Below are 26,109 nucleotides of genomic sequence, written 5' to 3' on the forward strand. Positions count from 1 at the left end.
AAATCTCCAGCTTACTTGGAACTGTATTAAAAAAAGTGAAAACATACCACAAATCCTGTAAGTGTAGCCTAAAGTACATTTAACAATGGAACAGCATAGTCTTGGTTTCTAAATAAAGTTCTTTAATTTAATAATACACAACAATATCACAACAAATCTTATAACCCCCAAACCATTTTCTGTTTGTACAAGAATTATTAGCTACAATTGTGCTACATTACTTCCCATTTATACATGCCATAAATATTCGCCAACCTAAGATCAGTCCATACCAAGCTAAAAATATCACTAATACATTACTCCAACATACCGTATTATAACAATTATGTCACTAATGAGAAAAAAGGTACCATCTATTATATAAAAATAAAGAAAAACTACAAATATAACATTTTATATTATATAACATGAGTAGATAAGAACATAAATGAATAAATAAATAAAAACAAATAGATCAATTAAATTCATACATTCCTTCCCTTACCCGCTACAGACATTTCAAACAATGGTATTTTCAAAACGTGAAGATTCAGAAAACAAATGCAACGAACTTGGAAAAGGATGTGCTATAACAGTATCATGGTTCTACATTGCTAAAATTATTTTTGGCAGTCACAAAGATTGAAGATACCTGATCAGTATACTTAAGAAACTAAAGTAGTGGGTGTAACAGTATTTTAATACTAATAAATAAAAACTCAGATGCTCTAGTCCACAAAATTGTGTTGTTGTGACAAATTCACCAAATAGACCAGCAAGGCAGAACGGAGTTCAAATTCCATTTATTTTGTACCATGACAGACTAGTTTCGGCAAAAGTGCCTTCTTCAGTGTAGGACAATAAATTCTGGTCTATTTGGTGAATTTGATACTTGGTTTGGACCGTGCATTCCCCCTTGCATAGGATTTGGTTGTTGTGACAAAGCCACAAAGGTAGCCCAGTCTGTTTTTAGGATACAAACAGACAAAAAGGAATATTTCACATTGTCATAATACTTCTAAGAGGATAAAGTATGAACCTCTTACAGGAGACCTGAAGCATTAATATGGTGTGTTCTGAATGATTTGATTGGAAATAATTATTCTAGTTATAAGCTAGTGTGAAGTAGAAGCAAGTCTATATTATCTAGTCCAGGGCTACTATAATATAAAGATGGACACTGCCTCCAGTACCTCTCAACCTCTTAAGACCAAGAAATCTGGACAAAGCCTAAAATAATGGGGTGGGGGGCAAAGGCCATAAATAGGGACAGATTTTACATATTGCTCTTATAAATGTAGAAAGTTGTTAGAATAACACAAATTGTGTTAGCATGAATATTCTGAAGGATATGAAGTCTGAAACTCAAGTGTATGGCATTATTTAGTGACATCAGTCATTTATCATAAAAACACAATTTTATGAGGTACAGCCTAAAAATATGAGACAAAAATCTGGACATTTGAGAGTTATGCTGTCTCCTCTATCCTTTTAACATCAGAAAAATGCTATATTAACTTGTTACGGTTAATAGCATCAGAAGATGTTACCTGCATGAAGTGCTGATGAGCAGAACAGCTTTGCATACAAAGCTGTAGAGGTTACTGGTTAAGCAGCCATCACCTTGTTATGAAGTGCTAACTGCTTAATAATAGCTTTTGCAACCACATAGGCAAAGTAGTTATGCACATGCAAATAGGCATTGGGATTTCAGTGATAAGTAAACCAGCTGCAATAACGTATTACTTGCCCTTTGTGGTACTGAATGAATATCGAGGCACTTCCTAGTATGCTTTCACTAGCATACACAGACACTATTCTTTCTTTTCAGTGGCACAGCTGGCAGTTTTTCAACAACAGCAAACATTTTAAGTATTAAGAAAGGACTATCATCCTTCCTTTTGCTTGAATATTTTTTTCACTTTCATGGAAGCCCTACTTCCAAACAATATACAAGAACATACTCAGCAGATGTAAAACATAATTTCTGGACCATTTACTACCACATGCAAGTGTATTTCAGTGTATCTGCGAATGTTATTAGCATTATTAGTAGCAGTAGTATTTGAAAACATAGCACATAATATACGAGAATTTCTAAAAGACCAGTAAATTGAGAAAAATCTGCTGGAAAAACAGCCTTCAGTGACCTTAAATTTGCCTTTCCATTATGTGACCATGGTTTGTGCACCTGCAAAAGATTTTTGTTTTGCCCCCCCGTTTCATGACTCTAGGTTTTAGTGTACTTTATTATTGGGTCCTCTCCTGTTTGGTATCTACTTCTCTGAAGTCCAGGCCAACACAAAGGGACTCTGGCTGAGAAAGTTCACAGATGATTGCAAGTTGGGAGCTATTATTAACTCCAAGTGATATTGACATCCTACAGAAAGGCCTCACTGAGACCAACAACTAGTGCCGGAACCATGGCATTAAGCTCAGTGCCAAAAAATGTGTCGTCATCCTCTCTGGGAAAACCCCGGTTCCCATGAATTACTACATCGATGGTAGTCCACTGAACACAGAAGGTGTTCTAAGAGATCTGGGAACGCAGGTTGACAGCAACCTCACTTTTGACCACCACATTGCCACTATGGTCAGAAAGTCTATGTGGCACATCTCATTACTAAGGGTTTTGCATCCAGGAAGAAAGAGGTCATTGTCTCCTTCTACTCTTCCCTCATTAGGCCAGTCATAGAGTACAATGCCCCATTTGGCATGTACCTCACTAGACATAACTGGAGAGGCCACAAAAGTACTTCACAAAGGGGATCCTAGGCCTTAAACACTTGTCCTATATGGATAGACTCAAACAACTATTCTCTGTCTCATATCACCTACTTAGAGGCACTCTCTGCTTGATTTACAAAGCCATGTCGGACCCAGCTCTGTTAGAAATGTTACATCTAAAAAAATCCCAATCCCTCAGCACCACAAACTCCAGAGACCTCAACCTCATTACCACAATCAACAGAACAAGCTGGAGGGACAGGTTCATAACCCAGAGACTGCCAATGCTATGGAATAGACTTCCCATACATGCCAAACAGAGTACCTCACTGGCCCTCTTCAAGAGAAATCTTGATGAATGGATGGGAAATAGAAAATATACCATGGGGATCATGCCAGTGGTGTTACTCGACAGAGGCACTGGGAACTAAGGTCGGGTGGCACGATGCCAGGGTAATCCTATGGGCTAGGCTTGTAAAGGCTCCAGGGCCATTAGCCTAGTACACACCTATGAACCTATTCGCTTCAATAGACTTTTTAGAAATGTTCATCTATGAGTCAGTATAAGTTTGCTTTTTCATCTATGAGTCAGTATAAGTTTGCTTTTTCATGTTTCCTGGAATCCCAGCTTCCAAAACAAATTGCAACAACATCATCAGTTGAAGTAGAACAGAATTATTTTTGGACCATTTAACCGTGGACCATCTACTATCAGAAATAAAAATGGACAATTTTATCTTTCAAAATCAAATTTAAATTGACTTCCACACTTTGCTAAATGTCCTCAATTTGAAAACATTTCATGTCCGAGTTGAAATAACCCATCCGAAATAAATATATATAGGTTTATAGGTTCATACTAGGCTATCTGCCCTAGGGCATTTATAAGCCTAGCCAGAATGTGTTTGGCTTTCGCCACCCATTTTAAATTTATTTTGCTATGCCCTTTTTCAAGGTTAGTATACTGCGCCTCTGTCTAACAGTGACACAGAAGTGATACCCGGGGTAAACCTAGATCTCCCATCCACTCATCAAGATTCCTCTTGAATAGAGTCAATGAGGGACTCTGCCTAACCTGGACTGGAATTTTATTCCAGAGTGAAGGGAGCCTCTGGGTTATGAATCTGTCCCTCCAGCATGTCCTATTTATTTCAGTGCTAAGGTTCAAGTCTCTCGAGCGCGTAGCTCGATGGGATTTGGATTTTCTGAGGTGCAGCATGTCCATTATTTCCGGGTTGGACATGGCTTTATACGTCAGGCACAGATCGCCTCTGAACAGGCGGTATGCCACCGAGTAGAGCTGGAGTTTCTTTAACCGGGCAGCATATGGCATCTGTTTGAGCCCTTTGATCCTCTTGGTGAGGTACTTTTGGGGTCTTTCCAGTTGCTGCAGGTGTCTGGTAAGGTACATCCCAAAAGGGGCATTGTACTCAATTATGGGCCTGATGAGGGATGAGTAAAGAGGCACGATGACCTCCCCTGATCTAGATGTGAATCCCTTCATGATTAGGTAGGCTATATAAAATGTTTTTCTAACCACTTTGGCCACGTGGTTGACCTTGTCCAGGTCCCTAATTACTTCTTCTGTACTTAATGGATTACCACCTATGTGGTAATTTGTGGGCACTTTGTTTTTGCCAAAGGGGATGACTATACACTTTTTGGCATTTAGCTTGAGGCCATGGCTCTGGCACCAGTTGTCTGTTTCTATGAGGCCCTTTTGGAGGATGCTTGTGTCAGCTGGAGAGTCGATTATGGCGCCCAGTTTGCAGTCATCTGCGAACTTGGTCAGCCACAGTCCTTCCGTGTTGGCCTGTACCTCCGAGAAATATATACCGAACAAGAGAGGTCCCAGGACTGAGCCTTGTGGGACACCACTTGTAACTGGTTTGGAGTCTGACATGGCTCCAGCAATTCTAACCATGTGGGTTCTGTCCTTGAGCCAGTTTGCAATCCATCTAGTGACATAGTGACATTTTATATGTGTATATATATATATATATATATATATATATATATATATATATATATATATATAAATCAATTAACCTGTGCCTATAAGTTATCCAGCCAAACTTCAATATACAAAGTATTTTTTTCTATTTATTTTGTACCCGGATAAAGCCCGCAAAAAGCCCATGTGCACATGTGCCTTATTCAAGGACAATGTGGGAATGCTATCAAGTAACCTGACCTGCTCATAGTCACAGAGCACGCAAACAGAAATTAAGGAAACCAAACCAGCAGTTCAGTTCAGAATAATAGTTCAAATCCTTAACCCTGTGTGTTAAAAATGCTAGACTGCTTGACTTATAGCATAATACCCTCCCTCCAAAAGATCTAGCTTCATATAAAAATTCAGAAAAACTAAAGAGCAGTCAATCAAGCAATCAACCAACATATTTTCAGAGGTGGGAGGAGAACACAGAAGTAACATACAAATGATACATAAATCCTGAAAGAAAGTCAAGTCTGAGCCACAGACCCTGAGATTGTGAAGAAGAAATCTTAACTAAGCCACCCTTCTGTCTTTTTTATTTCTTCCACAGACAATTTCACATTTCATAATGCACGCAGACTTCTTCTATTCCATATAAATGTCATAACCCTCTGTAGGATGCTTGCTTTCCTACCAGTTTCCCCATACACCAGACACCATTCATAGAGATGCATCCTAAAAAGGGGAAACTGTACTACACACTAATTACAGGCTTTCAATGTAGGATTACTCAAACAACAGATATGATATGATGTTGTCTATTTTATACAATTCCATTGCACAGTCTTTCATTTGGATATTTATAATTTTTATACCTTATTTTTCTTGCAACATATCCACAGTGTCTCTTACACAGATATGGGTATTTCCTTCTCATACATAGCCTAGTACCAACCTATGAACCTCTCGGCCCTAGGGCCTATACAAGCCATAACAATTCCCTGGCTACTTCTTCCCACAATATTTACTTCCCTGGACCCCAGGGTAAATTTCTTATCTCCCATCCAGTCGTCATGGTTCCTTTTGAAGAGAGCCAAGGAGGCACTCTGCTTGACATGTATGGGCAGTCTATTCCAGAGTATGGGGAGTCTCTGGGTCAGGAACCTATCCCTCCAGCATGTTTTGTTCATTGTGATGATGAGGTTTAGGTCCCTGGAGCATGTGGCTCTGATGGATTGGGATTTCTTTAAGTTTAGCATGTCCAACAGCTCTGGGTTTGACAAGGCCTTGTATGTTAAGCAGTCATTTGAGCAGGGTTTGGAACGTTTAAGGTTAAGTCATTGTGACAGTTCACCATAGGGGGGTGTCTTACTACTTCCAGCTTTGGAAGTGGGAGCCCCCCACTGCTTAGTCCTGTGAGTACCTTCAGACTGTAGCCTAGGTGTTCTGCTGTTCCTGGGTTTGGATTGAGAAGGCCTGGAAGAGACAGGACAGGACCAATTCTTAGAATGATAATGCCTACTAAATCTGGGAGGCTGTACTTGCAGGAAATTTTTAACAGTTTGCATAGATTTCGCTTTTTCCTCCATCTTTTTAAGTACTTCTTCTGCTTTGTTGCCAAACAGGTGGTCTTGGTTTAAGGCAGCATCCAGTAATTTAGCTTTAACATGATCTGGTAAAGTTTGCTCCTTAAGCCAAGCATGCCTTCTAAGAACAGACCAAGTAACAGCAGCCCTACAAGATGCCTCTAAGGAGTCAAAACCACATTGCAAAGTATGTTTACCAACTTGTTCAGCAGAATGCATTAAATCCTGTAATTGTTTTATTTTCAGCACAGTCAGGAATCAACATCATTTTCTGTTTAAGTAATCCAATAATATGCTGCTGATACTTTAACATATGAAACTGGCAGTTTAAGGCCCTAATGGCCAAAGTAGCAGAAGTGTACACCTTCTTTCCCCATCTGTACAGGGCCCTGGAATCTCTGTCAGAGGGGGTATGATTTTTGGCAGTAGTAGCCTTAATGCCTTTGGGTCCCTGTGAAATGGTTTCTGGGTCCACAGTAGGATACATAAAGAGGAACTTGTGAGAGTCAGGTACTCTGTAATACCTGTCAGGTTTCCTGGGAGCCAGAGATAAAGTGTCTGGGGCCAGGTTACACTCCAAGAAAGCATCATCTACAATGTCCAGTACAGGAGAGATAGCTAAAGCCCTGTGTTGAGGTAGGACTAAGAATTCCCTAAGCCTCTTTTTGGAATCAGTGTAATCCTGGCTTTCCCAATGGAAATGCTCCCTAAGAGTGTGAAAAGTTTCACCAAAAAAGAAATCTTCTGGAGGGGAAGCAGAGGGAATGGAGTCCTCTGCATCAGAATCCTCATAGGTAGATAAGGGCAAATCCTGGTCATCAGAAGAAACAGAAATACCAGAATCCTGATAAGAAGAATCAGAAAGAAAATCAGTTCTAGGTCTCAGAGGGAGAAGGCTGGCTTCCCCTAATTAGAGTAACAAGGTCTTCGGCCATTCTTATAACTTGTTTTTCAGGCATATAGGCCTGACCATGCAGTTTGTACGTCGATTTTCTAGGCATGAATCGAGTTTTAGGCCTTGAAGAAGAAGATGGCAATGGTTTGATATGCAAGTCAGTAGGCCTGAATACACCCTCAGAAGCCGGTGCCTGCAGAGCAGCTCCGGACCCATCCAAGGTAGAGACATCCACAGGTTCCATAGTCGAAGAAGCATCTGGCTGCATACCGGACTCAGAATGGGTCTCAGTAGAGGCCTGTGAATCTGAAGTAGCGGGTATCAGGGGTTGCAATAGCGCCTCACTGAACTGGCGACTAGCTTAACGAAAGCGTTGTTGACAGCTTTGAGGATTAAATAAGTGTAGTAAGAATCTTTGTGTTCAACATCTTTGTATCCTGTACAGGAAGGGTTAAAATGTGAAACTGTATTGCGTGCAAAGAAATAAGCTAAAATGAGTTGTTTTTCTTGTAAGGAATTTGCTGACCAGAAAGGAATGCACAGATGCTACTTTGGTCCAGGCACAGGCCTATCTTGGGACTGACCTCTGACCAAGGAGGAGTGCATAGATGTTACCTTGATGTAGGCACCAACTTATCTTGTGTCTGACTTTTTTACCATCTAAGGCTCCACTGAGTGAATTTATAGCCTTGACTGAAACCAGCTGCTGAGTATGCACGAAAGAGGGTATAAAAACCCATGTAAAGTGTGTAGAAATGAGACTGCTAGCAACCAAGATTTTTGTGGCAGGTCTCCATGCATGTAAAATAAACTCTTTTTTGGCCTACCTTCTTTTGCTGCGTGATTCTTCCAGTATATGTTAAGAGTATTAAAAATCTTTTGACATTTCTGGCGCCCAAGAACGTGGGGCCACCTCTTCACGGTACGAATCACATAAGAGGGACTGAAAAACCTGTACAGGAAGGGGAGAACGAATCTCGGGCTCCCTTGAATGGAAAGACCTCCGACGAAGAAGTCGTAAGTAGAGGCCAGTCACTCTTAGATTCGATCCGTGGACGGTGATTTAACGAGGGCGAAGATCCGCAGTAAGGTAAGCTTTTTATTTGTAAAAGTTTTTTTATTTAAAAGGGACTAGTCATAAAGGAATTTCTTTTGTTTAAAAATTTTACAAAAGACCGGTAGAGATCTCAGGAAAAGGAAACAGTTTTTCTTTTAAATAAGAAAAATGGGAACAGGAAGCAGTTGTTGTGTTAGGAAGGGCTGCTTAAATAAAAGGACTGAGGATGAGGAATATATGTTTAAATTACACCAAAAACTTGAAATATATAAAAAATGGAAGAAAGACTATGGGTTTAGTGGTACCTTGAATAAATCAGAATGTCAAAATCTAGTGAGAGACCTGCGCGAGGGACACAGGAGGTAAGGTTAAGAAACAAAAAGGGTAGGATTTCCTCAAGCACAGAAATGGTTAGAAGAAACTAATAAGAGACATAGGGAACAACTTTCAAATAAGGGAGATGGTGGCTCGAGTGCAAAAGATGCATTTTTGTCCGAAAAGAGGATGACGAGACATCTGTTGCCTGTCGAGACCGACAGCCCCGCCCTTGTATCCCGGTTAGAAAAGACATGGTTAGTCCACCCAAGTATCAGGAAAATGACACAGAGAATCAGGATAAAACTGTACCCCTGTAGTACTGACAAAACAAGTAGGTGAAACCCTGGAACTCGAAACCGTAATATAGATAAATCAGAATGGACGCGTAAGGAAGCTGAAATGCAAGAAGATGAATTAAATATAGTATCTACAGACTCATATCCCCTTATAGAAGTAGCAAATCCACAGGCAGGAACACCCGGTCAAGGTCCCACTATTTTAGTTTACCGACCTTGGACACGGGAAGACATCCCAAAAGCTGTGGAGGGCATACCACACCCAAAATTAGACATGACCAAGTTTTGTGAAAATATCGCAGGCATGATAGAAAGTTACAAGCTAAATGCCGTAGAGCTGGAGCAAGTAGTTCGACAAATTTTGGGTCCCGACTGGCACCTGGTCTGTGGGGACTGGGACCCCATAACCAGGGAAGATGATAGACCACTTGCCTACAATTCAGACTCCTACCAAAAGCAGGTTAAGGATTTACTAGACCGTATTATGGAAAAATGGAAGCCTAGGGCAGACTGGACCTGTATCAATAGATGTGTGCAAGAAGACGATGAAAAAGTAGATAACTACTTGCACAGACTTACCCAGTGTTTTGATAACCATAGTGGAATAAGCAAACCACCCAATCAAAAAAGATGATTCACCTTATGAACAACAGTTAAAAATGCCTTTTAAAAGGATGTAGGACTGCAATCAGTAACTTCATTCACAAACATATGATAGACCATCGGACGGCACGTCTGCAACCCTTACTGGAGTATGCAAGACATGCAGAGAAATATTTAGAAGAAAGGAAAAGGAAACAAGCTCAAACCTTTACGGTGGGTGAAGATGGGACACTTATGCTACTGCAAGGTCCGACTAACAGGGGTAGAGGGAGGGGCAGAGGCAGGGGCAGAGGAAGAGGGAATGTGGGACATTCCGAAGACTATGAAGGCAGACAGAAAAGAGGAGAATGTTTCAAATGTGGCAGAAAGGGACATTTTGCCAGGGACTGCCGGTCTTCTGAAAGAACTAAAACCACCCCGGATCACGAGTCAGCATGACTATATGATGGTGGTGGAGGTGAATCAGACCCGGACAAAAAGCTGAGGGCCAGACTCGATAAGGCGGAGTGAAGAGGAAGCTTTTGAGGACGAAACGAAGAGGGTAAGGGAGAATGCGAGGATGGGAGAATGAAATGACTGATTTTTCAGACAAAGGTGAATATCAGGTTGTTAATTTAACAGCTTGCTGTAACTATGCAGCTAGAGGCACAACCGATTATCACACTTCAAGTGGAAGGGAAGGATGTAGAATTTTTGTATGATTCATGGCACTCCAGGACCCTGCTAAAAACCACTGCAGTGCCATCTGATGTAACTTCTGATGACTATGTATTAGACAAGGCAGCCAATGGCCGCATTTATAAAGAACCACTATCTAAACCCTTATGGTTTACGGACCCTGAAACTAACCAAACTATCAGATTTCGAGTCATTATTTCCAAAATTTGCCCTGTAAACTTATTAGGAGAGATTTGATGCATGTGTTTGGCATAGCAGCTGTGCCGACTGCATCAGGGATTCTAGCCAAACGAGTAGATATCCAAGATGTTATGTTGCAGCGCGGGCAGGGTGCTTTACACTACTGGTACAGTAATGATCTTGTCGAAACTGGACCACAAAATGTAGTTAATGAGCTAACTAGTTTAGCCTTAAGCAAATATGGCACACAACCGCCAGTGGTAGCTAAACAACTACATTGTACAATGTACTACAGAAAGCATGTAGGACCAGACGACAAATATGAAGAGCAATTCTTTAAACACAAGGTCACAAAAATCTTGTTACAAAACCTATATTGGGATAAAGCAGGAAATTCTGCAGTTACATGCAGTCTTACAAAAGATATGCAGTTACTTTTTCAATAATTCTATTGCACATGTCTCTGTAACAAGGGAAGAACAAATGGCATGGTATCTGGTGGGGAGGAAAGTTACTGAATGGGCTAAAATGACGCCAGAACAGTTGGCATGTAAAGGCGCAGGTACAAAGACTAAATTGGGTCACCCAGGCTAGACCAACAGTGCACCTCCGTGAAGACAGGCTAACGCCACCCGGGAGGGCCATTCTGACTATATCTCCTAACCCCGCAGGAAGAATTGAAGTTACAATCAGTGCCAGACTCCTTATGGTCCCGCTGGGCAACATGACATTGGGCTAATAAGAACAGCAGGACAGGTTAAAATAACTCCAAAATCCGACTTTAGACCTCACAAACGCCAGTATCCGTTGAGTAAAAAGGCAGAAGAAGGCATTCTACCAGTGATCACGGCTCTATTACAAGCTGGGGTTTTAATTCCATGCACAGATTCACCGTGTAACACACCCTTGTTCCCAGTAAGGAAACCGGATGGGACCTGGAGAATGGTACAGGATCTGCAGGCTGTGAATGCTGCTGTGGTACCAAGGGCTCCTATGGTCCCAGATCCATCTGTTTTGTTAAATGATATCCTTCCCACAGATAAGTATTTTTCTGTCATTGATATCAGTAATGCATTTTTTTCCATCCCTCTACAGGAAACTAGTAGGTTTTGGTTCGCTTACGTTCATGAGCAAGCGGTACACCTACACCAGACTGCCGAGGGATATTGTGAAAGCCCTACAATCTTTTCACAAGAAATGTCAACAAACCTGGCACAGTTTCAACCGAGCATGGCTGTCATCTACTGTTATATGTGGACGACATCTTACTGGCTGCACCCACGGAGGCTGTCTGTGAGTCGAAACTATTCGGTTATTGCATTTCTTGGCAAAGAGGGACATAAGGTAAACAAATCTAAATTACAATTTTGTAAAACTGAAGTACGATATCTAGGCTATACCATTTCAAATGCTGGTAGACAACTAGATAACTGTAGGAAAGAAGCTATTTTACAGGCACCAATGCCCAGTACGAAAAAGAAATGATGTCATTTTAGGAATAACTAACTTTTGTCGTAGTTGGATTCCCAATTATACAGAGAAAGTGAGTTCACTTTCAGAACTTATTTTTACACTTCCCATGGCAGCACATGATGCGCTGAAATGGACAGATAAGGCAATACAGGCATTTACTAGGGTAAAGCAACTGATAGCAGGATCCGCAACACTTAGCTTCCTGACTATACGTAAACCTTTTGTTCAGACAGTAGATTGTAAGCAGGGTTTTATGACATCGGTTCTGTTGCAAATTTATGGGGATAAGTTGAGACCATTAGCTTTTTATTCCAGTAAACTGGACACAGTGGCACGATCGTTGCCACACTGTGTACAAGCAGTAGTCGCAGCTGCACTGGCCGTGCAGGCGTCTGCAACCCTAGTTTTGTTTCATGACCTTATTTTACGGTACCGCACTCTGTCGCGTAATACTTCTACAGGATAAAGTTACCTTTCTCTCCTAGCAGACACTTGTCCTGCATGACAACATTACTATCACAACCACACATGACCATTGAGCGATGCACCACTCTAAATCCAGCCACGCTGTTACCTACAGCTGATGACGGTGCCCCTCACATATGTTTAGACTTAATACACTCTAATGTCTTACCAAGACCAGACCTTAAGGATCAGCCTTTGGCAAATTCAGATTGGACCCTGTTTGTAGATGGGTCAGCACGTAAGAATGAGGCAGGTATTACACAAGTGGGTTATGCAGTCACAACTGAGACTAAGGTACTAGAGGCAAAACCTCTCCCCAGGAATCTGTCCGCACAAGCCGCTGAATTGATTGCTTTGACCAGAGCATGTACCATTTCCAAGGATAAGGCAGTTACTATCTACACAGATAGTCAGTATGCTTTTTCCACGGTCCATGTCTTTGCACAGCAATGGAAAAATAGGGGAATGGTTACTGCCTCAGGAAAGGAAATAACCCACAAGGATTTAATTCTTAGCCTCTTACAAGCTGTCCAACTGCCACGGGGATTGGCCATCTGTAAGTCCGCAGCACACACAAATGCCAAGGATCCAGTATCACTTGGAAATGCACTAGCTGACAAAACTGCAAAAGTGTAGCCTTAACCTCTACTTTTGCACTCGAGACCACACAGAAGGAACTTCATCCTACAGATAAATTTGATCTACAAACTTTACAAGTAATGCAGGAACTTAGTACAGTTCAGGAAAAACAGCGATGGGTTAAATATGGGGCTATTCAAAAGCAAGGAGTTTTTGTAGGTCCAAATGATAAGTATGTTTTGCCAACAAACCTTTTTAGGTATGCCTCATTAGTGACGCATGGCCCATCTCATCTGGGCCCTGCTGCTATGGTTCAAATGACCCAGCAAATTTTCTGGACCAAGGGCTTTATAGCATATGCTAAACGATTTTGTTTATCATGCCTGCTTTGTGCACGATACCATGGTGGTGGTTACGAATCACTCCAGCAGCTTTCCCGCTGCCTCCGTATCCATTTCACACAATCTGTATGGATTTTATTGAACTAACTCCTGTTCAACAAAAGCGATTTGTATTAGTCATTATTGATGCTTTTACAAAATGGGTTGAAGCTTTTCCAGTAACACATCCAGATGCCCTGTCAGTAGCCAAGGCCCTTACGAATAATATTATCCCTCATTTTGGGCTACCCACACGCATCTATTCTGATAATGGCACACATTTTGTAAACCAAGTTATTCAAAAGCTGGCTGCCGTTTTTCAGATGGAACTAAAACACCACTGTGCCTACCACCCACAGTCAGCAGGGTTGGTTGAACGCCATAATGGCATTCTCAAAGGCAAGTTACGTAAACTCATGGCTGAGACACATCAGTCTTGGATAAACTGCTTACCTCTGGCACTCCTGTCCATGCGTACCACTCCCACTTCAAAAGGGGTCACACCATTTGAACTACTATATGGGAGACCTTATTACGTCCCGCAGTGGCAAGGTCTTTGCCTGCGAACGTGAGGGGTGAAGAGATAGCAGATTACATGAGGAAAATGCTGACAAAAACTAACACTTCTCTAACGAATGATTATTTTTCAGATCAGAAGAACAACAGGATCCTGGAAGTGAAGGCTGGCGAGTGGGTATGGATTAAAATTGTAAAAGAAAACGGGCCTCTCCAGTGGGAAGGTCCATACCAGGTTTTGATTTCGACACCCACAGCAGTTCGAATAAAGGAGCGAACATCTTGGATCCACCTGACACATTGCAAGATTGTCAGGAAATTTGAGTTGGAAAAGAATTTGAGTTCCCTGAGGAACACTGATTAGTAGTAATCCTGTTTTTGTATGAACTTTTCTGACTGTTGTAGCAATGCAGGAAAATACCGGAAGGGAGCAGCCCTTCCCACAAAGGCATTGTAAAATAATTTTGTTATTAGTGATTGTAAGTGTTATTTTTCTGTTTTGGCCATTTTTATTTTCACAAACTAGCCAAACAAAGAGAGATGAAAATACAGCTTGGCATCCACCTTTTAACACGCACCAGGCTATTAAATATGCATATGCTTTGTCTTTTAATGTTTCAAATTGTTGGATATGCACAGCTATCCCGACTGTACATGGTGGTCTGATGTTAGGTACAGTCCCTTTGGGGCAAATGATACATGGACCAATTTACTATTTGAAACTTGAGGTAGCCGTAAAGGACAAAATAGCATTACCCCTCATGGGTCGTCAGAATGGAACTGTATGTTTCCAGAGATCTGGAAAAATTAAGGTTGGATGGAGTCAATGTAATATAACCATAATTCATAACTGTACATTAGATGGGCACTGTGCAACAAGTTTCAAGCCTATAAGAGTGCTTATTAATAGTACAGGGCTTATTAATGTCACTAGTTTTGTTGAAAAATGTTATCTGTGTATGATCTTTTGTTTAAAGGGATACAAGACAAAGGAAATCATTCTATTCCAGTAAATATCACTCTTAAAGTGAATGACTGTTATTTTGTCTGTGGTAAAAAAGCATACAAATGGTTACCAAGGAATTGGTCAGGCAGTTGTTTTTGGGTTATTTGGCACCAGCTATAAGACATTCCTTTACTCTTCCCCAAGGTAAAATACGAAATGTACGTGCTGTGAATAAACCTGTTAATCCCGTAGGTAACATTGATGCATCCTGGATCTATCATCACGATTTGGCCCACAGTAGCAGCAAGGGACTGTCACACATGGACTTGGGCGATGATGTCATTTCTTGGGCTGGTATTCTTCCAGCCTATGGGACAGTAAAATCTATTTGGGAGCTCAGAAAACTGTCAAAACTGTTAGAAACTCTGAGCAATGCAACTTTTTCTGCACTAGAGTTGGTGACGGATGAGCTAACTGCAATGAGGACTGTAGTGTTGCAGAATCGGATGGCGCTCGATTTCACCCTAGCCGCGAAAAGAGGTATTTGTGCTCTTATCCAGGAGGAGTGTTGTTCTTTCATTCCTGACAATGAGCATGATATAGACAGTCATTTGGAGATCTTACAACAAGTTTCTGAACTTACAAAACCAGGGCAGAATCCATTGACTGACTTTTTCCAGAATTGGTTTGGAAATTGGGGAACAGTATTTATGAATGTCTTAATTGCTGTATGTGTTGGTGCCATTATATTCCTACTGTTGGGTTGTTGTTGCATTCCTTGCATCCGAATGATAATATCAAGTGTATTGTCTGCTAATGCAACTAAAGCTTATTATTCTGAATATACGAAAATGAATCGTGTTAAAACCTGTATGAATAAAATGTATTACTGGGGATACAAAGTGTTGTGAGGGGGGAAATGTAGTAAGAATCTTTGTGTTCAACATCTTTGTATCCTGTACAGGAAGGGTTAAAATGTGAAACTGTATTGCGTGCAAAGAAATAAGCTAAAATGAGTTGTTTTTCTTGTAAGGAATTTGCTGACCAGAAAGGAATGCACAGATGCTACTTTGGTCCAGGCACAGGCCGATCTTGGGACTGACCTCTGACCAAGGAGGAGTGCATAGATGTTACCTTGATGTAGGCACCAACTTATCTTGTGTCTGACTTTTTTACCATCTAAGGCTCCACTGAGTGAATTTATAGCCTTGACTGAAACCAGCTGCTGAGTATGCACGAAAGAGGGTATAAAAACCCATGTAAAGTGTGTAGAAATGAGACTGCTAGCAACCAAGATTTTTGTGGCAGGTCTCCATGCATGTAAAATAAACTCTTTTTTGGCCTACCTTCTTTTGCTGCGTGATTCTTCCAGTATATGTTAAGAGTATTAAAAATCTTTTGACAATAAGGCACAAAACCAACAGCGAGGGACGTCGTGGTCTGGGCCTAAGCAAGGAATGCAGTACGAATGAAAATCTTTATGCAGTATTTGCTTTCCACAAGTAATACAATTGTTAACTTTTACTGACATCAGTTTAGAGCAAGAAAAAAGGATCCCCAATGAGGTACTTAGTGTTTTTGAAGACCTTGGTTCTGAAACTCGAAAATGAAAATTTCAAGAGTCGGCTGACCGGCACTTGCAAACTGCTTCGGGCACCGCACGGCAAGAAAAACTGATGTAATAGCATTAGCTGCATGCTTTATACCCCTGACTACCTGACGTCATGGAAGATGAGACAGCAACCGACGCAGGACCCAAGACTTTGATAATCAGGCCGGCTAAGGGCTACCTGCAAGCAGATAACCCAAATGTAATGACTGCAACAGTGAAACACGAAGAACATCGGGGTAGAACTTGAGAAACTTTTAGCTGCCGGAGATGTTTAACTTATGTGTATCAAAGAGCTAATTTGGATGACACATTTTGGATTTATATGTACAACAAGGCACTATATGCACAGACTTGTACACATGTACTCATTGTCATTGTTTGTTACTGCATGACCTGGTGACCAGAGACTTTTGTTCACCAATTTACTTTGGTTTCACAAATGCTGTTTGCCAGTACAAGCCCCCCCCACCACCACCACCACCACCACCAGTGAGAAAGAAAGAGAGAGAGACTTTTTAGTTAACTACTGCATTTTAACTTCATAAGACACTGCTACCTGAGAACCGGTTTTAAGATGTCATCATGTTTCTCAATTCTGCTGGAGTTAGTACCTTTCAAATATGGTCGCCACGGAAGTGGCTTTTAAAACCAAAGTGTTATACCATTACAGAAGTTATTCTATTACATGGAGCATTTTGATTTGCCACCAGTCAGTGTATTTTCAGTTCCATTTTCAGCAAGGTCAGTCCAAATTTACATTTCTTCAATAAAATCATGTTTCTAAAGACAACTGTGGCAAGTTTATTGACAATGCTGCTACAATATTCAATTTCAGTGATTCTGTATTTGTACATTTGTATCCACTTTGTAAACGTAATCAGTATCAAGACAGATAAATAAAAAATAGTTTCAAAGATTATGAAACACAGAAAATGACTCATTATGCATCACATCTTTCTATTTTTAAATTATGCCTTATGCATTGTGACACAAACGCTAAATGGATCATAAAAAGTAATTCACGGATCTCATTAAATTCATACTGACAAAATAGTTCACTGCATAGTGTTAGTAAATCAGATAGTTTTATGTGGTTTGTACTTGGTTTAGACATACACACTGAAGTCTACCAATTCACCTTTTCTGCCTCCCTACATTAGATTCTAAGAGAATCACATAGCTTCAGAATGGAAATCCCCCTTTTTTCCTACCACCCAGGGCTTAAATAATTTCATCTGCAAATAAATCACCTTCCTTAGACCTGTGCCCTCAACTCACTTCCCATTACTGCATCTATGGGGCCATGTCACCACCTGTGTACACCTTATGGGAAAAACAAAGCAGTGGCCCAGTAGCTCAGTGTGATAAGAAATTATCACAATCACAGTGTTAATCACTTTGTGCCGGAGGAACTGTAACCTGCCTATAGCCTGGAACTCACCCTCACACCTGCTTGCATATTTACTTATTTATTTATATCTTACGTATTACATTTATATTTCTCTGCTTCTAGCCTATTATTGTCACCCCCCTACCTACTCTGTTATTTATCTGTTTTGTACTTTAACCTTTACTATGAACTTTGATATGACTCTCAAACACACTGTAGTCAAAGTTTAACACTTTAAACCAGTTATAAATGTTTAAACCTTACCATTAGATATCACTATGTTGCTGTGATATTTAAATAATCTTGTTATGATTGTTAATTGTCAATTTTTTGTTATTGTTATAATATTTTGTAAAAAAAAAATAAAAATAAAAAAAAATAAAAAGTAGGTCTGGCTCACCTCTGGTGTTGCATCTTTGAAAGACTCACTGAAGGTGGAATCTGGTGTGCGTCTTTGAGAGTTTTGGTGAGGTGTACTTGAACTGAACTGGTCCGTACTGAGATTTCTGTCAAACACAACAATCCGCTCTGCGGTCTCAGGGCAATAAACAGATGGTGGTACACTGACAGAAAAGCTGTGAGGCTCTATCTCAGTCTTGATGGTATGAGGCGGTACTGTTGCTATGGACAAAGTAACTGTAGTGTCTGGTACTGTAAATTGGCCCCGTTTGTCAGTTCCCATTTGATGGTTACTGGGAAGAACAATATTAAGAGGTACTCCTTTCAGAACCTGTACTCTGTTGTCCACAGCAGAAATAATTGATGGCTCTGCAACAGTTGCCATGCAGCTCCTGTTAAATAAAAAAAAAAGAATGGAAAGTGCATTTGAAACAAGTGAACGTAAGATCAATAATTCTACTTTCCTTTCCCCTGCTAACTACAACATTAAGCTCTTCATGGAGAACATCAGTAAAAGATAATATTCTGTCATACATACAGCAAGCTGGTACCCTGCATCAGTAACGAATAGGTCATGCCGTGTGGCACAGGACAAATACACTATCCACCGCCCTCTTAAGTTATCCTATATATTCTACACTGGTGAAACATAATATGTGCTGCACAATGGTATGTCAACTGTGCCAAAAATGCTATCACAGTATTATCTCCGCTGCTCATTTTCATCCACTCAGCAGAAAATTTCTACTGGCTTGATTTGTCTCTACTTCTACAATATGCTTCCAGCTATCCTTAGTAATTATGTTGGGGGTGCATCCTCTTTTCTAACATCTTTCCTGCTCCTTAAATCAATATAAACTACATCTATATAAGTGAGTTGAAATTTAACCTGAATAAAACATACTTCCACAGCATGCCATGTTATATTACACACTAGGTTTGTCTCGATTCCCTTTCTGACATATCCCTACCTCTGCCACTTAATCTCTTTATCTTAACCTTGGATAGACTAGGAGACACACATGCTACCACCTTCTCCTACAATGATCTCCCATAACTCTGCCTCATTCCTTACCTTCCTTCCCAATTCCCTAATGTTGGCCTTGAATACTTTTGATGTTGGATTAACAGAACCACCCCAGGGAATGCTTCAGCTCTTTCATCTTTATATTCAGCTCTGGTAACTCTAATAACTGCTGCTCCTCCTTCCTGTTTTATTTTCAAAGTTACTGAACCATAGATGCAAATCTGTTTGAGGCCTACCCTTTCTATACTTAAATAATTTCAAAATGTCTTGATATGCACCATCTAGAATTAACCCAGGAATTATTCCCATCTATGTTATAATGTGTCCTTATAAGTTCATATCTAACATGTCTTGTGGCAGAATTACGTTTTGCTGTCCACAGGTCTCTTCTGCCCTTATTGACTTTCAGCACTTTTATTCACTTCTCCCAACTTACTTATTTTTTTTTAAGTAATATTCTTACATGATGTAACTGACTGGTCAAACAAAGTCCTGTTTCCTGAACCCATTTGAAAGAAAACAACCACTGTCAGCTGATGTCTAACTAAAGACTACTGTGCCTTCAGATTCTCATTGGAATCCATGTTTTGAAGAGGTCAGAGTTGATTACCATGATCTAATTGGCTTCTATGAGTTGAAAAACAAAACGTTGGAGAAATGATTTTTAAACTAAAAGTTAATCTGCTACCTTGGAGTCTACCCAGGGCGTACACAAAATCACATGTACATGCGCATTTGCACATCCATTTTAGAATAATATCACCTCTACTTATGTTTTTGTCTACTACATGGAAAAATCTAGTCAAAATATATTAAATAACGATGCTATACAGTTTGTAAATACCTTTTGAGGTGTTCTGGATGCTCAGTACTGTCTGTTTTTCCTGACAAAATGTTTCTCTTCTCTCTGGGAACCTTGGGAGGTAAAACATTACATGCCGTGTCACTATTTGATAACCACACAACAGTTACTTGCCTTCAGCAACTCTGAATACTTTATGAGTAAAGAACTGCAGGGTAAACAAAAACATGCTGTCTGCATGCAAATAAACGTAACAGATATATATAAGCCATATTCGCTCAGACACTTCATTAGATGCAAATGACTGTACTGCTCTAAGGTGATGTTTGTGGGAGACAACAGTATTACAAACAATTTAAAGGTCTACAGTTAAGCAGTTCACCATACTGTAAGTCTTCTTACACTAGACACAGTTGAAAGAAAACATTGGAAGCATGAAACATAAGGGAAAAATAATATAGCTAAACAACACACAGATGAGCAAACAAATAATGCAAAAGGTTCTGCAATATGTACTAACAGAGTTAGCACGGAACAAAGTGCTGTGCAATATTATTATGAATAACATAATGCAAATCGACATCAAGTGCTTCAGCTGTTCTTAAAAAACAATGGCTTTATGCTTCCTTTATTATTGCTAGTCTGACAACATAATGCTACATAGTTCAGCATAAGTAGAATTACCTGCATAAAAAATAGGATTAGCCCAATGGCTAAGGTCTTTACCTCACAGATACAAGGTACAGGGTTTCAATCTGACTTGTTTTTATTGGGTCTCATACAGAACGCCGACAGCTCACAACACCGACACCCATATGGTCGACATTCAGAATATCAACAATGGGGAAAAGCTATCTCCCAATAGTGCGGAATGGAAAATTTTCCATTCTTTTACTGTAGTGCGATCTCGGAGTTGGTATATTAAAGGTATGGTGGGTGTTGGTGGTGGAGCCCCCCACAGGGGGTGTAAGGGGGCATAGCCCCCCCTGCTAGCACAAAAAAGGAAATTTTATTTTCCTTTTTTGTGAAGTTCTGGTGCTGTCTATATTGTGAGTGTCGGCCATATGGGTGACAGTGTTTTGGGCTGTCGGTGTTCTGTAGGTGATCCGGTTTATCATGGTCTACAGACATAACTTAGCGATCAAAGGGCACAGTCGATCTTATGCTTCTCTACTTTACCTCGACCAAAATTTACTAAATGCAGGTATTGCTAACGGCTCTCAGCCTTCTAACCTGCTTTATGATTATTAGCATCCAACTTGTCAGGAAATTAAACCAGATGAAGTACAAATCAGAATATGCACTTGATACAGTAGGGTTCTGAAAACTGTGCCATTTCTTCTAGTATCTGCAGTTGGGTACAGCACAAAACCAGGACCACTTAGTGAACATTACCCTAGTTCCATGATGGGAGACTAGCTTGGATAGGAACCCACCTAGCAAGTAGGCATTGTGTTTTGTGAGCCGCACACTACCTTGTAATAGTCATAGAGCAGTCCCAGGGCAGCAGCACTGTCCTCATCACCAGTAATGGTCATCATTGCTTTAGTGGCAGCTGTGAGGGGATTTTCAAGGAATGACTTCCAGGCTTCATCCTCAGTAGTATAGGGACGACCTCGATAGTTGATTGGTTCATTCTGTAGAACCAGGACTGGCCTTTTGCTGAAACAGTTCATAAAAATTAATTAGGTGTAAGAAGTGACTGTTGCATTTCACAGTAGTAGGACTGACATTTTTGCTAAAATAATATAATGTATTTAATGTAAGAAGAAATGAATGGCATTGACTTGTACCCATCAAAATGTTCATCAAACCGTAGTCTGAACATATTCTTCCTTAGTTGACTGTCAGTTCATTTGCGAGAATATGCTGTACAAGTCATTAAAGCAACCAGCAAGAACAAAAGCATACTAGTGGGCAGGCTGACTTTAGCAACCCCCACCTCCAACAAAATTGGAATGGCATACAGCAACCCCTTGTAAGCACAAAGAATATCCTCAGCAAAAAATAAAAAGGGTTTATAAGAAAAAAAGATAATATTGTGCGTCTGCCCAGAATGCATATTTGCCAAGCATTCTTGGTGCAGTGCTGATGTTTAGTGCAGTCAGTGGTCTTGTATCATTGTAATACATAGTCATACACAGATACTCTATTATCAGCCAATATAAAAATGCACACTTTGTCATCAATGCATCCTGCAAATAGATGACATGAGAAAATCCATTAAATGCATATGTTTGTATTCATATATGCATGCATGCATAAACAGAAAGACACACACACAAACACACACACACACACCCTTAAATTAGTATAGATGTTGTCTACCTAAAGAAATTCCTTACCCTACCTTAGGAAGGTAGTAAAATGCAGTGATTAAAGCACAGACCTGTAATTCTGAGTATTTTAAAGGTCAATCTGGTCATCTTCAGCTGTTATGATGACATAAGAAAGCCTTTTTACTTTTACTCAATATTCTCTTTAATTCTTCATACCAGACAACATAAAAAGCATTCCACTTCACCATACTGTTTAGAACAAAACCCCAGACATGCAAACATTTGTTTACAAAAGAAACTATTTTAAGAAAAACTTCCCTTGTTGTATAAATAGATCTGTACATACAGAGCAGAAACAAAGTTCACACAAAAGACAGCGGCAGCAAGCACTAAAAACCATACACAGAATTACAGCGGCAGCAAGCACTAAAAACATACACAAAATTCGGCATTACAACTTACATCACACAACAAATGTGCATCAGCAAAGATATGCATTCAAACGAAGAACTTGCTCCTTAAGGTTGTCCTCCCTCTTAATCTGCACATATTTTTGTGTGCCTGGTTGTCTGTCTCTGTAAATCAGTTATGATTAGTGTTGCACACATGTCTATTATGATAGGTATTTTCTCTCAATGTACAAAAGAGCATTTGGGTGTACTATATGTCTGTTATATTCCAGTGATGTTTGTGCTATCATATCTGGATCGTAACTGAAAAGGGTCAATAGATCAGCTCACCTATCCAGTTAACAAATTATAAATAAATAAATAAATAAATAAATAAATAAAAAGTTGTTCATGCATTCCAGGAATCAATAATGTGGTTACCAATGGGGTTTACTTATTTACATGTCCTGATCTAATATTTAGTTAGCAAACTGTTAAAATGTATTTCACACAGACAGTGGAAATCCATGCAACCTAAAAAGAAAATTTGCAATAATCTTTCATTGGTAAGAAAACAGCAATAATTTTTCATTAATAAGGAAACTTGTTTTGATATTTTAGTGAAGTGTCCCATCTTTCAAATAACATGCAAACTGATATTCGCGTTTCAGATATTACTGGTACAGTTCTAAGTTTCATGACATGTCTTGACAGCACTGGGCAATAGATGCTACATGCCTTTAATCACCTTTTTTAATGATTTTTTTCACTCATCCCTGAACAAGTGACTACCAGTGGCTGTACCTGGTTAAACTCTAGCTATGAAGAACTCATAAGTGAGTTCTTGTGAGATCCACAGAGGATGTGGATCTGAAGCCATAATGTCTTTTTACAGAACCTGTAACAAAGCACATACTTTTTGTTCAAATATTGCTAGAAAGACTTTACATAAGGACTGTGAAAAAATAAACTTTCACTGAATTAAATACTAGCACATAACCTTGCAACTCAATGATTTAGAACAAGCAATAGTTACTTTAGAATTATAAAACACAAACTATGGTTTCATCAGTAGAGGAGCTATTAATCAAATGTAGCTTATCTGAGTAATAGTCAGGGTTTCCATCCCTCTTTGGCATAAAGCCAGGCAATCTCCTTTAGAGACTGAAGAGCACCACAGAAATTAAGTATTTCATGTAAAGGAGCAACAGAAAAGACATAAAATATGGGAAAAATCATGGACAGGTTTAGGACCACTTGCTTAAATAACAACTGAATAACTGATTTATCAGTTCCAAAAGACTCTATTGAAACATCTTCCTTGCTTTGTAGCCACCACCCAATGATAGGTGATGCTTCTCCGGCTCAGATCAGCAGATAAATACGGAGCTTCAGAAAGATGTTTTGGGTAACAGGTTGGTTAAGTATGCAATCTGTCACTTTACTGTGTAGAAGATAATAATTGTTTTTTCTTCTATTAAAAAGTAAAAAATAAAATAAAAAGACTCCAACCAAGTTTTTGTTTACTACAGAAATGGGGACACTAGATTACTGGAACCCATGGTTAGTATGATGAGATAGTAACGAAGTATTAAGTGTCTTGGTGTTATTATATATGGATAAGAGTTTGAGTGGGGAAGGATGCAACTGCAGTGGGTAGGCAAGGATTTCCACACACACACACACACACACACACACACACACACACACACACACACACACACACACACACACACACACACAGTTTCAGCAAGATACCTTTAATTTAGGTGGTGACACTGGTATGTTAGGCAAATACCACTGCCCATTCTGGACATCTCACACCGAAAAAGGGTATACTTAGTGCAGTACAGTGTCTGAAGTAGACAGAAACTCTTGAAATTCAACCACATTCAAAGCAATTTTTAAGAGAATGCTGTCATTATAAGTACAAGACATGGGCAGATTACAGTCATGTTGCTGCTAGAAACAGTAACTTAAAAATGGAGTTTTATCCTCCTGCTTTTCACCATACTAGGAGTGCAAGATGGAATAGTGAATATATAGTGGGTATGTTATGTGATATTTGTCCATTAATGTCCAAATATTCAGAAAGGTGGTAAAATACATAGTAGCACTATTAGAAAAAAAAAAGAATAAATAAAAACTGCTGCTACAAATAATAACAATAGCTTCAGTCAGTTATATTTTCACACTAAAAAAAACAAGCCATTTTTTCTGTGCCACAGGCACTTTTCACAGCCTGATAACCACCCACGGTCCCAAGGTCTACTCCCATCAAGAATAAATACAAATTACTAAGCCTGCACCCACAATCCTTTTCTAAACATATCTTTTGACCTCCCCAAGCTCCACCGTGCTGCCACAATTCTATCAGTCCCTCCACCTGATGTAAATGATCTGTCCATTTCCAGGAGCTCTTTGTTGCCTACTATTTCATGCTCTTCTAACCAGGCTAGCCTTGGCATATATCTGTCCAAGCCTTATTGGATTTTATCAATAGTTTTGATTCTACATTTTTTTCCATAATGCCCTATTCTATGCATCTAATCTCTTATCTGTGCAAATAAATATGTTTGCATCATATTTGAGCTATTCCTCTTGCCATGTTCAAGTTTTCCCACCTTATTTTAGTAAGCATTTTTTGTGTTTCCACAAAAAAGTAGCATCTTACATGAATTTGTCAAATATAAAAAAGTATCTAAAATATCTATGATGTACCCACCCCTCCTTTTACTACAGAATACTCATTACAATCCTTCAGACCTTCTTCAGGAGTTAGTTGCACTGAAGTTGGGCTAGCATTCTTCGTTTTCTCTAAGTAACAGCCACACCACCTATCCCTTTGCAGAGATACTTCTTATTACTGCTTATTTTAATGCTATATCCTTGTGCGCCTAGTCTAGTCCTATAATGTATTTTCCTTTCATTGAACTAATGCCTCTGTGGAATGTGAGGGATGGAGACTTAATGGGGGAGTGAAAAGAATTTTTGACCGAAAACCGCAGTTTGGGTTAGATTCAGTTCAAGTCAAGCTAGGCATATAGTTTTGGAAAAGCTCACAAAGGAATTGTACCACAACACTGGTATGAATATCACAACATACTTAATGAAGCATTTCTACAGGAAGAGAATGACCAAACCTATGATGCATATATTCTGCAATTCTCATAACTTGTAACTACATCACCAAGCTCTGCTTCCAGTCTGATGTCTCTTACTTTTAATTGTCTGTCCATGAAAATTGTGAGTCCCTGCTAGGGAACACTACTAACCCATTGTATATAATCACTTTGTTTTTATAATTGTTTGCTAACTTCTGTGTAATCTATATAAGTTTGTCTATTTGGAGCTTTTCTCCCTGGGCCTCCGCTGAAAATGGACATGTATCCAGTCGGACTATCCCGGTAAACAAATGTAAAATAAATATATATATATGTTTTTTTAACAATGTTACTAAATACTGTATTGTTCATAAGGTAGGCTTTATTGATAAGTTTCAGCAAATATATATAGTATAACTGTATGCAAAAGCTTGACATGACTCCTTGTAAAGTATTGGCTTTAAGCTGTTGTTTGATTGCACAGGAGAAA

At 39.6% G+C, this 26,109-nt stretch overlaps 1 protein-coding gene across 5 annotated transcripts in view; it reads right to left on the reverse strand.

The window, feature by feature from the left end:
- GRHL1 (grainyhead like transcription factor 1) overlaps positions 1-26,109 on the reverse strand; it is a 256,619-nt gene that overhangs the window by 208,417 nt on the left and 22,093 nt on the right. For all 5 annotated transcript variants that reach the window (XM_044079256.1, XM_044079248.1, XM_044079264.1 and 2 more), the window contains 3 exons: positions 21,323-21,509; positions 19,890-19,960; positions 18,020-18,410 (listed from right to left, as the gene is read on the reverse strand). In XM_044079256.1, the coding sequence (XP_043935191.1) occupies positions 18,020-18,410; positions 19,890-19,960; positions 21,323-21,509 (649 nt within the window). The remainder of the gene's footprint in view (positions 1-18,019; positions 18,411-19,889; positions 19,961-21,322; positions 21,510-26,109) is intronic.

This window comes from Protopterus annectens, chromosome 1.part1 (assembly GCF_019279795.1).
Source record: "Protopterus annectens isolate FY-2018-M chromosome 1.part1, PAN1.0, whole genome shotgun sequence".
In the NCBI taxonomy this organism is placed as follows: Eukaryota; Metazoa; Chordata; order Ceratodontiformes; family Protopteridae; genus Protopterus; species Protopterus annectens.